General features: G+C 51.1%; 7 protein-coding genes across 7 annotated transcripts; 2 read left to right on the forward strand and 5 right to left on the reverse strand.

Annotated features, from left to right (window-relative positions):
• Positions 1-1,613, forward strand: VC83_03952 (uncharacterized protein). Its single transcript, XM_024467590.1, has one exon. It carries the CDS (start codon positions 314-316, stop codon positions 1,061-1,063), a length of 750 nt encoding a protein of 249 aa, XP_024324728.1. The 5' UTR covers positions 1-313; the 3' UTR covers positions 1,064-1,613.
• Positions 1,614-1,622: 9 nt separating this feature from the next.
• VC83_03953 (uncharacterized protein) lies at positions 1,623-2,214 on the reverse strand. The gene is made up of 2 exons (XM_024467591.1): positions 2,092-2,214; positions 1,623-2,017 (listed from the first exon to the last, which is right to left on the reverse strand). Exon 2 carries the CDS (start codon positions 1,984-1,986, stop codon positions 1,741-1,743), a length of 246 nt encoding a protein of 81 aa, XP_024324729.1. The 5' UTR covers positions 1,987-2,017; positions 2,092-2,214; the 3' UTR covers positions 1,623-1,740.
• A 231-nt stretch (positions 2,215-2,445) lies between these two features.
• On the reverse strand, positions 2,446-3,466 carry VC83_03954 (uncharacterized protein; the record flags this gene model as incomplete). Its single annotated transcript, XM_024467592.1, has 2 exons — positions 2,446-2,683; positions 3,132-3,466. 2 exons carry the CDS (start codon positions 3,464-3,466, stop codon positions 2,446-2,448), a joined length of 573 nt encoding a protein of 190 aa, XP_024324817.1.
• Positions 3,467-3,688: 222 nt separating this feature from the next.
• On the reverse strand, positions 3,689-4,793 carry URA9_1 (Dihydroorotate dehydrogenase (quinone), mitochondrial). The gene is made up of 2 exons (XM_024467593.1): positions 4,050-4,793; positions 3,689-3,955 (listed from the first exon to the last, which is right to left on the reverse strand). The coding sequence occupies exons 1-2, from the start codon at positions 4,649-4,651 to the stop codon at positions 3,868-3,870; spliced, it is 690 nt and encodes a 229-aa protein (XP_024324733.1). The 5' UTR covers positions 4,652-4,793; the 3' UTR covers positions 3,689-3,867.
• Positions 4,794-5,633, reverse strand: URA9_2 (Dihydroorotate dehydrogenase (quinone), mitochondrial). Its single transcript, XM_024467594.1, has one exon. It carries the CDS (start codon positions 5,383-5,385, stop codon positions 4,825-4,827), a length of 561 nt encoding a protein of 186 aa, XP_024324731.1. The 5' UTR covers positions 5,386-5,633; the 3' UTR covers positions 4,794-4,824.
• Positions 5,634-5,797: 164 nt separating this feature from the next.
• On the forward strand, positions 5,798-8,925 carry VC83_09629 (uncharacterized protein). The gene is made up of 5 exons (XM_024473042.1): positions 5,798-6,301; positions 6,352-6,562; positions 6,622-7,169; positions 7,223-7,584; positions 7,634-8,925. The coding sequence occupies exons 1-5, from the start codon at positions 6,078-6,080 to the stop codon at positions 8,638-8,640; spliced, it is 2,352 nt and encodes a 783-aa protein (XP_024328810.1). The 5' UTR covers positions 5,798-6,077; the 3' UTR covers positions 8,641-8,925.
• An 896-nt stretch (positions 8,926-9,821) lies between these two features.
• Positions 9,822-10,355, reverse strand: VC83_03957 (uncharacterized protein; the record flags this gene model as incomplete). Its single annotated transcript, XM_024467595.1, has 3 exons — positions 9,822-9,830; positions 9,880-10,244; positions 10,298-10,355. The coding sequence occupies 3 exons, from the start codon at positions 10,353-10,355 to the stop codon at positions 9,822-9,824; spliced, it is 432 nt and encodes a 143-aa protein (XP_024324732.1).
• Positions 10,356-10,591: the final 236 nt, after the last annotated feature.

Raw genomic sequence — 10,591 nt, forward strand, 5'->3', positions numbered from 1 at the left:
CCAAGGGTCACTCAGGATATTATACGGCCACCGATCCAATTCCGACCTCGTAGGAAGAACATATACGTGGGAAGTTGTGCTTCGGTGACGTCTTCTTTCAGCAGCGATGATGACAACCATCATCCCGACACACCAAGTCGTCCTCAACGGCCTCCAAAAAGCGGAAACCCTATTACTTCCCCCAACCCACCATCACAATCTACCGAACGTGGTGGGACCAAAGGTGGTGGGAAAAAGGGGGCTTCTAGCGAGACTCATCGGCAAAAGAACTTGGGTCGATTTTGTACGCCAAACTGCCTAATGGGTATGGTAGATGGGGGAGAACTCGATTGGCAGTGTCCGAATGTCAAGGAACATGGAAAAGGTCATCATCAACTCGACCGTAATACATTCATGCGACATATTGTTGCGCAATCAGCTTGACTATTGTGTGGCAATGAACGTTCATGGAGCTCGAGGAGCTTTTTTCAAGGTCAAGTTACCTGGATTTGGGTACGCCGTTGCCGCGAAAGGCACCGGGATTGAGTGTGTTAAAGATCTGATGCACGAATCGACAATTTACCGTCGTCTCCTTCCTATTCAGGGGAAGTGCGTACCTGTGCACCTAGGAGAGACGAAAGTGGACAGTATATTATACTACGCAGGAGCCGTTCGTATTGTCTATATGATGTTTCTAAGCTTTGGAGGATTCCAATTACGATCGCCAATCCCACAAACTCTCGCTGACGACGCCATCTCCGGTCTGCATGCCATACATCAGTTGGGAGTATTGCAGGGTGATCCAGCAGCCCGGAACATTCTCGTCCACCCGGATCGGCCAGGAATTACCTGGATTGACTTTGAACGAGCCGAGTTCGTACGCCCACGAGCGGTACTCGGAACTCTATCTCCAAATCGGAAACGAAAGCTTGGCTGGTCTCACGAAGAAGGGAAGTGTCAGAATGGAAAGAGCAGCAAGAAGATACCTGCATCAGACATAGGTCAAGCTAAGACGGAGCTGGCGAGATTGGTGGTGAAGCAGAGAGTAGTCATTTCTACAGATGCCAACCTCATTCGGCCCTGAACGCGTATCGGGAGCCGAAGAAGTCTATAGCTGAATGAACTCTCTCCGGAAGTCGTCACTGATGAGCCTCGTCACCGACATTTCCATACGAGACAGTGCCAACTCAGCTCACGAGTTCAATAGACACAAATGAGTTCGACGCAGGAAGCCACCTCTCATTCCACAATTTCGACGCCAATTCCGGATGTGAATAACGCGGCGAGATCCGGTGGATACTCGCCGGGCGGTGCTGTCATACTGGATGCAAGACTAGGGCAGACCCGAAGAGCTCGAAGACGTCGAAGTATGGGACAAGACCTGAGCCAGAAATGGAAGGACTGCTGGGCGAGTTTGTGTGGAGTTCGCACTCTGTGCCCGGAGGGAAGCACGTGAGTCGTGCCTTCCAATCTTCACAACCACCACAAGAAGCACGAAGGACGAAGGATCACACTTTCCTAATTAGGAAATAGACAGCTGTAGCTGCCCTCTGAGCTCAGCTTATTACACATATATATAGTAGACACGGTAGCTAGATCAATAAAACATGCATTCACGGATCACTGACTGAGGCCCTACCATTCTACGTTATAGATCGCTACTGACGCTGTAGTTCAACAGTTTGTGCCTGTCGTGTAACAGCTCACGCATTTCACGGTAGTGAAAAGGAAAGGAACACCCCAAGTACATGTATGCCCGTTCTAGCTTATACCCGTGATCTTAGCGCTGCCGATCCTGCAGAGCTCGCGCTCTCTGCAGGTATAGTCGCCGAGGGCCACGAGATAGTTGTAGCACGCAATTACGTCGTCGACGTCGGCGACGTATTCGCACCCCTCGCTAGGGGTGCGGCAGCGGGTCACTTGTGTGAATTCATCATCTCGGGGCGCGACTGTAGATGGTGTGTTGGTTTGCTGAACTATGCCCTCACTACTCAAAATACATCGCATCTCATCCTCCTTTTTAACCGCACAGATGGGACTGAAGCAAAGATAAGTCTCCGTTATTTTAAAAAAAAGGTGCGGGGTATATATATATATGGGTGCAGAGCTCACTTCGATCATTCTCATTTACCAGCCTCCAGCCCCTCCCTGCACCTATCAGCCTTTCTAGGTGCTCATAAGGCGCCTGTTATTCAGGGTTTAGATGTAAGCCAACAGGCCAATTTCCTGAAAGCAACTCCTTAACATCATAATTTCCCGCTGCCATAGCCACATCCAACGGACTCCTGCCATGGCCATCCCGTGCTGCCGTATTAGCACCTTTTTCAACGAGGAGCCGCACCATATCAACAAATACCTCCTTGGCGGCGGCGACGGCATGAAGCAGGGTGGTTCCATTGTCCAGCTTAGCATTCGCATCCGCACCTCCGTCGAGCGGGACTTTCATGGCATCTAAGCGCCTCCTGCTCAACCTTCGTATAGCGGCGTGTATCCGCAATCGAAACTCTTCAGATTGACATCGTAACCAGCGTCAATCAGCAATTTCAGCGAATCCGGTCGCGTAAAACGTGCTGCAGTATAATCCGCACCGTGGTGTCCAAGGGACCGCGCTCTCTCTAGAGTTTCGGGTCGGTCCATCGTTGCCGCCCAGAGCAGGTATTTCGGAGCTCCATCGCGGCGGTGGTAGAGCTCGGGGGTTAGTAAACTGTAGAGGTATCGCTTTGCCCTTAAGAATGTTGCTAGGTCGCTTTGTGAATGGAGTTCGCGTCCAATAACTAGTAGAAGCTCGCGTGGGAGATCAAGGAGCCGCATTGAGGAATATTATCTGAGTTTAATGTTCTTCGGGGGAAGCGCAAAGTCTAGATTGACTAATTGGCGGGTTAGTAACTGTGTTTTGATGCCCCTTGGGGAACGGCTTTGGTTGGCTGGACAAGCCAACCCCTTACATAGGACACCCCGTCACATTTCCCTTTACAGTGCAACAGATCCCATCGCCATAACTCCATCATAGAGCTCATACTATGCCTTATATATATAAGGGTCTCATCCGAGTTTTAAGCCCCCACTACCATGTGAGAAATCGACCAGCGTTGTGGCTGCTGTGGCGCGCAAATTCATCCCTCTATCTTCAAATACTTTTCCCTCCAACATACCCATAACCCCTCCCCTGCGCCTCTGGGCGGATCCGAATACTCATCGTACAACTCCTATGGTGCGGATGCGTGTGCTGGAGATTTACGTATCCGATGATATTCGGGGTTTGCGGAGCGGAGGGATTGGGGGTGCAGACCAGGACTCCGAGGAAAGCTTCGCGGAATCCGCGCATGAAACTATCTACATCCGCTGAAGACGCTGGCTTGACCAGGTAGTTTGTTGTGTTCTCGGAACTGGTGCGGTCGGAGAGGATGGAGAGGATGAAGGCTTTGTCGCGCGGCGTGCCTTCTAGTCCGCGGTAGATTAGACGCTCTGAGCTGAATGAGGAGGCCATGTTTCTTGAAGTGTTGGGATGGATTGAGATGTTTGTATTGATTTCATAGTGGTGAAATGCGTTAATTTGCTTTACGCCTTGGGCGAATCTAAGGTGGGAGACGCTGCCCCTGCCAGGCATGCAACCTGCGCCATACTGTTCGAGTTAGTACACGTTACGCAACAACCAAAGGGACCTTCCTATATAGTATAGACTAATATATGAAGCTACTTGCTCATCTGATCCCGGGTTGAAGGACAACTTGCTTCATCCGATGATTAATTTGGATGGTAATTGAAACTTTGTTGGTTTTTTTTGTTATACAATGTCTAGGCTACTTGATACAACACTCTAGGTATAATCTTCTCCCTCTCTCTTTCTCACATACGTCTTCCTCAAGGGAGGTGGGAGGTTAGTTTAGTTTAGTCGCTGCGCGGTGTGTTGCGGTCAATCTCCCTGCGCATCTCATGCTTGATCTTTGTGAGCGTTCCAGCGCCGCCGTAGACGAGTCTGTTGGTTCTTGTCAGCTATTATGTCTTCGGAAAACATCCCCCAAAGGGCTTCGCGAGTAAAACAAAAAGCGCTCAGGAAGAAGGAAACTTACGCGGTATAAACCTGCACCATATCAGCCCCTGCCTCCAAAACCTTCAACGCCTCCTTCCCATTCGTAACACCCCCACTCCCAAACACCGTCTTCCTCTCCCCACCCTTCCCCTTATCCAACTCCTCCCTATACTTCCTCACCAGATCCACCGTCCCCTCAAACAGCTGCGGTCCCGAATACCCGCCCGCCTCCTCCCTCAGTATCCGCTCCTCCTCCGCGGGCAGCATGAACCCAGCCGGAACGGGCGCCGGCCGCCTCTTAGTGGTGTTTCCAACGATGACTCCGTCAACGCCCGAGTCCCACACCGCGTTACAGATTCCCTCTACCTGCTTGGCCTCCCGCTCATCAGGGGAAACCTTCACCATAACCCTCGGCACCACCTTCCTATCCGTCTCCCCCGCCGCCTTAACAACCGCCTTCAAAATCGCCGTCAACGGCGCCTGCGCCTGGAGGTCCCTCAGCCCCGCGGTATTGGGACTGGAGACATTGACAACCAGCACATCAGCGTAGCGCGCGAGGCGCTTAACACAGTACACGTAATCCGCGACGACAGAGTCAATATCATCGGGCGTGCTCGCGTTCTTCCCAATCTGCACACCCATCAATTTCCCCTCCGCCAGCGATCCCGGTGGTACACCAGCCTCGCCATTAAGGACACGACGCTCGCCATCATCACCACCGCCAAAGCCGGCAGAGATGGCGTAACGACGGACGCGCTCGCGGAGACGCGCAGCAACGGCGTCGGCGCCGAGGGAGTTGAGTCCGAAGCGGTTGATCAGGGCGTTTTGGGAGGGAAGAGGCGCGGCTGGGGGTTTCCGGCTTGCGGCTTAGGCACTATGCCGCCGACTTCGGTGTATGCGGCGCCGAGGGCGAGGAGGGCGTCGGGGACGGAGGCGTTCTTGTCGATTCCGGCAGAGGTGCCGACGGGGGAGGTGAGGACGTGGCCGAAGATTGTGGTGCTCAGATCTGGTCCGGCAGCGTGAGCGCGCTCGCGGGGGTGGAGACCGAGGGTATAGAGTGTTGAGAGGGCCGTCAGGGTTACGGAATGGGCGCGTTCGGGGTCGGGGACAAGGTAGCGGAGGGAGGGGACGATGAGATGGCGGTGTAGCGCCGTGAAGCGGGTGTCGGTTGCGGAGAGGTAGGTTATGAGGAGAGCGGTGGTAAGGAAGGTGGTGGTGACGAGGCGCTTGAGGGCTGTGACGATGCGGGAGGGGGGAGGGGGGGTGCTGGTCGTGGAGGAGAGGCGGGTGAGGCGTGCTGGGGCGCGGGGGAGGGTTGGGCGCGTGAGGGTACGGAGGGCGAGGGGGGTGCGCGAGAGGCGCGGTAGGAAGCTCATCGTGAGGGGATTGGTGAGGGCTGTCCTCCGCTGCGTAGGTGAGGTGTGTGGGTGTTCAATTGGGGGGGGATGTTAGGGAGGGAAGTGATGTCGGGGAGGTTTCAAAAAAAAATCGGCGGCTAGTCCCGACGTCGCGGAGGGATCCCTGGCAGAATAAAAAAATTAGAGTTATCGCGGATCGTGGAGATGTAGATCGATAAGGTAAGGGGGGCGCCACGGATTTATTATAGAATAAAGCCACTTCCCGGGGTCGGAGCTGCTGAATTCGGCAGGACGCGGTTGCTGCTTTACGCACCCTCTACCCCTCGCTAAATCCTCGATCTGCAGACACGTGATCACGGCCCGCATCGGTTCCGGACCCTTCAAGGTCCCCGTTCCTGTTTCCTGCGTCTACTTTCTGCTTTCTGTTTCTCTCTTTTCTGCTTGCCCCAAGGTACCACTAGCCATCATGATTATGAGGGCCAGCACACGGGGGGCACCACCCCAGTCGCTTGAACTGCTCACTTGTTTAAGTACCTTGCAATCCCACGGCCGACATCAAGCACCATCTCTTCCAAAAAGCTTGCCGTCTCACACCTTTGCACAAGTCAGTCTGATAGATCCTCGTCTCGTGAAGGCAGGCTCCCCACGACTCTGTCTGCGGACCTCTGCGTTCATTTCGTTGTCCTAAGGCTACCGGTGAATCGCACATCATGTCCACCAGACGAATGGCCAACCGGCAACTGCCCTCTCCAAAGCAGAACTTGATACATTTCGTCACTAATCGAACAAGACATGCTCAACAACCAAAGAAGCCTAAGCGCACCGCCGAAGACTACCGGGTCATGGGTCAGGAGCTCAACACCAAATCTCAGAAACCCAAGGATGCTGAAGCCACGAAGGAGAATGTCCGAGGCATATGGCGCAAGTGGTCTAAGTAAGTTAACAACGCCCCCTTCAAGGCTCCTATTACTTACTCGAGATAAGGTTTTGCGCTTTTCAGGGTGTGGACGACGTGCGAGGAGCTATCGAGCAATGCGATAGGGGAAAGACGATGTCGTTCCTCTGCTTTATCTGCGAGAATTATAAAGTTAAGGCGTTCAATTCGGTCCACCAGTACCTGCTTCAGTTCAAACAACTCTACAATCGGGTCAATGGGCGTCACATGGATACAAACGACGCAAAAGAGGTGTTCAAGGTATGCTCTTGTATTCTATGTTACTTATGGAAGACATGACACTGACGCCGTTGTTGTAGTATCTAGATGCGACCTTGGCAGACGAATTCAAACTCAGACGGACGATGAAGGCTAAACCAGTGCTAGGAGCAGACGATATCCTTCTCCTCCTCACCCACCTCTGGGCTCGGGATACTTCCGTATTTCCAACTGAGGACCAACGGTTAACGCTCGCAACGATGATGCTCCTGTCTATCTATACAGGTTGTCGGCCTGGGGAGCTGGCCGACGCCGCAAAGCGTGCAGGCGGAAAGACTACCTCTCGCAAACGTCCACATACGGAAGTCTGGGATGCCGTTAATGACCTGGATGAAGATGAGTGTGTTGATGAGGAAGAAGGATCAGATGAGCCGAATTATCAACAACAAGAGCCTTGGGCTAATAAAAACGATACTGAATATGACGATGATTACGTCGATCTCGACGCTGTGGAACGGGAATACAAGACTCTATGCTACGAGGATATCCGTCTCTGGATTGTTCGGAACCCCACACAGGGAGAACGAGACCTTCTGGGAATGGAGATCACTTTCGCCCATCACAAAGGTGCTGATAGGAAACCGAAACCGTATGTCCCTCTACAATCTCTCTGCCTCATCCCAACTAACTTCCCAACTTTAGCACGACCTTCCTCTTTCATGAAGAAGCCCTTCCCATACTTTGCCCTATCAGCCATGTCTTGGCTATCGCAATAAAGGATAATGCTATCGAGGTCGAAGGCTCTTCGCACGCAGAGCCTTTTTTTACAAGTCATCTGCAGCATCCTACGAAAGCTGTCTTGATTCACTGGAAGCCGGAGATGCTTAAAAGACCCATATTTCGTCAGGCCGTACGCACGTCTGATATGTTTCGTACGTCGGAGTGGAAGGCATTACGCTACTCGACTTACGCTTATTATCTTGATCGTCTCGGCTGGGCGACTGGTTTTGAGCAGAAGATAACGAGCTACTGTTTTCGAAGAGGCACAGGAAACGCTGTTGATGGTAAATTTCGTCACTGATCATTGTTTGCTTTAAACTAACAAGTGCGTAGGGGCTGCCACGACAGCAGTTCGCGACCAGATACTAAGGCACAACCCCCAGACTGGCGTCTTTTGCGGATCATACATCAATGAGAAAGTCAGGTTTATCGTTCAAGATGCAGTTCTAGACCAGCCTACCGATTCTGGCTTTCTCCGGGCCTTCACGCACATGAGTCTCACTTGTGACCCCCGTGCGCCTCAGACAGTGCCTGACGAGTTTCGCGATGCTCTCCCGCCCGACCTAGAGCTGGTGCAGCTTAAGCTTGAGCAGCAAGAGCTTCGCTTGGAGCTTAAGCGTTTGTATGGACACGCATTCGTTCAGGGCTCGATTGGTACAGAAGCGGGTGAAGAATATCGTCAATTAAATAGACAGATTGCTACGGTAACGAAGACACTTGAGCAAGAGCTCAAGAGGGAGTACCGCCGGGACTACTTCTACCGTATCCACAACGAAGAACTTGAGAAGATCATCAAGAAGGTCAAAGTCGTCACACCGACTTATGTTGAGCCTGTCGTCAAGCACCAGCTGCCTGAACGGACCCAGCTTCAAGATATCATGTGCGACCTCTCTAAGGGCCTCAATCCACGCGACATCGTCATGCGACGGATTCACGCCATCGACACAATGGTCGCATTATCTCGTCGCCAAGAAGTCCAGTGTCATAAGTCGCGGCTGAGCAAATCGTCTTCGGTATCTTCTCTTGAAGAGTCCCCCAAGGTGAAGGAGGAATCGCCTGTTCCTAATTCTTTCCCTCTGGTGTGCGAGAAAACTCAGTGTATATTCTGCATTGGCGACGATCGCCAGAGTTATGATAGGCGGATGCGCAAATTCTCGAAACCCGACAAGATGATGGACCATGTTGAGAGGCACTTACAAAAGAAGGCGGTAGGGGCGTTTGAATGCTGCCATCCAGTTTGCAGGGCAGAAGAGCTACTTCTTAACAACGTTATCCATTTCAAGAATCACGTAGAGGCGGTGCACGGCATTAGACTTCGAGACCCAAAATATATCTCTTGAACAACTGGTCCTAAGGCACTTTGTGAGAAAGCATGTTAGAAGACTTGGATTTAACGAGCCTACTGATTGTTGAATCTGTGACGTCCGGCTCGAACACCGGATGCATTTTTAAATTTACCCAGAGAAATTTCACGGAACTGTCTCGCAGTTCTGCAACTAGATGGAATCACTACAAAGTGTGTAGTATGGTTTGCCCGGGTTAGGTAGGTAGAGGAATTAATTAAGTAGGGAAGAGGCAAAAAGTGGCGTCGTTAATTATTTTAATCTAATTTTCCCATTACGGTCCATATCCGTCTACGCCTTCAGGAAAGTGACGCAAATGATTCTTCAATTTCTTTCGTCCCTAAGAATACACCCTACTCCGTGTTTGCCAGACGCCGTGTCCTTGCTATTTTGATTTTCAGTAGAGGATTGTGCTACGAGCCCTAGGAAGGCTTTGCACAGATTGATCTGACATTTGTCCACTGTTAAAGGATGTGTAGTCCTCGACTTTGATATCTTTCCCAAAAACTTCTTCCCCTTTAGTTGAAACCATAGCAATCGCACAACCTTTTCCGATTTTGACATTTTCAAATCTAACTCCTCTAGAGTTTTCGACTTTCGCGCCTTGCTGCTCCATTGGTGCTTTCTGACGCGCTTGATTAAGCGTTTGTTGGAATTGATCAGACAACTTACGAAGCCACTTTGAAGCTCGAGCCCAAACGCTGATTCTTTTGGCCGAGGTCGGATCTCTGCGGATCGAGACAACCAATAGGTGAGTGTCCTCTTTTGTGTTTACATCTCCAAAGACGAGAGCATCGTCTCACCGCATTCGCTGCTGCTGGGTTACGTCGTCGGCTGACATACTTGCTCTGTTCTGGGAAGTATTGTGTTGGAAGTTTGATGGTTTATACTTCTGAAGAGATCAAGCCTGACGATCCTTACATACGGTACATTAGTCACCTTCAAAGCTTCCAAGGTCAAGAGTCGTTTACTTTCATTGAAGGACAAACTACTATCAGATGTCGTCACATAAGACGTATGCTCACAATCTCAACTCTGGTAACCTCTAATCTCTTGCGGCAGGCTCCCTATGTCCGTGCAGCCAAGAGTGATCCACGGTATCATTTCAAGATGGAGAAAGCACTTCCCAACTTCACATTAGAGTGTACGCCCTGGTCCATGTTGCAAAAACTCCACATCTAGTTTCTCTGGCTCGTTGTTAGTAGTAGAATTCGTAGAGGTTGACGGAATAGCCACTTTATTCTGCGAGAGCGTCTGTAGGGATTCGTCAGACATCTGACCAAGCCACTTTGAAGTTCGAGACCCAGTGCTAATATTCTTGGCTGTAATCGGATTTCCTTTCGTCGCCGTTGACACAATGACAAGGTGGGCGTCTTCAGCCGTGTTCACATCTTCAAAGATAAAGCGTTGCGCTTCGTCTGTTTGCCCAGATACGGCTTGTTCTGCATCGTTATCTGTGGTTTGCATTCGCTGCTGCTGCGCTGCGTCGTTGGCTGACATACTCTGTTCTGAGAAGTATTGCCTTGGCAGTCGGCGGTCTATGTTACCGAAGAGGTCAAGCCCGATGGTCCCTATATAGCTCTCTGTATTCCTGTGGAGTACTTCCGAAATCAGCCTTGAACCCGTCCAGGCTTGCTATGCAGTTGATACTTACACTCGCAATGGCCTTTCACCGCCGATGTTAAGGAATCTCTGTCTTGAACGACTATCATCGTGGTTAGTGTTATGGTTGCTGTAATTGCTTAATCTTTTAAGCACTTACACACGATAATTTGATCACCCTTAAACGGATCAAAAGTCAGAGAGAGTCGTCCGCTTCATTTGAACGCCGGGCGTTGTCACATGAGCGATTTAGGCGGCAATATCCTTATTATGACGTATATTCACAATCGCAACCACGGTAACCTCTCCTGCCACATTCTCCATGCTAAAACTGCCATACAAATAT

This window comes from Pseudogymnoascus destructans (genome assembly GCF_001641265.1).
Source record: "Pseudogymnoascus destructans isolate 20631-21 unplaced genomic scaffold scaffold_8, whole genome shotgun sequence".
Classification (NCBI taxonomy): domain Eukaryota; kingdom Fungi; phylum Ascomycota; class Leotiomycetes; order Thelebolales; family Thelebolaceae; genus Pseudogymnoascus; species Pseudogymnoascus destructans.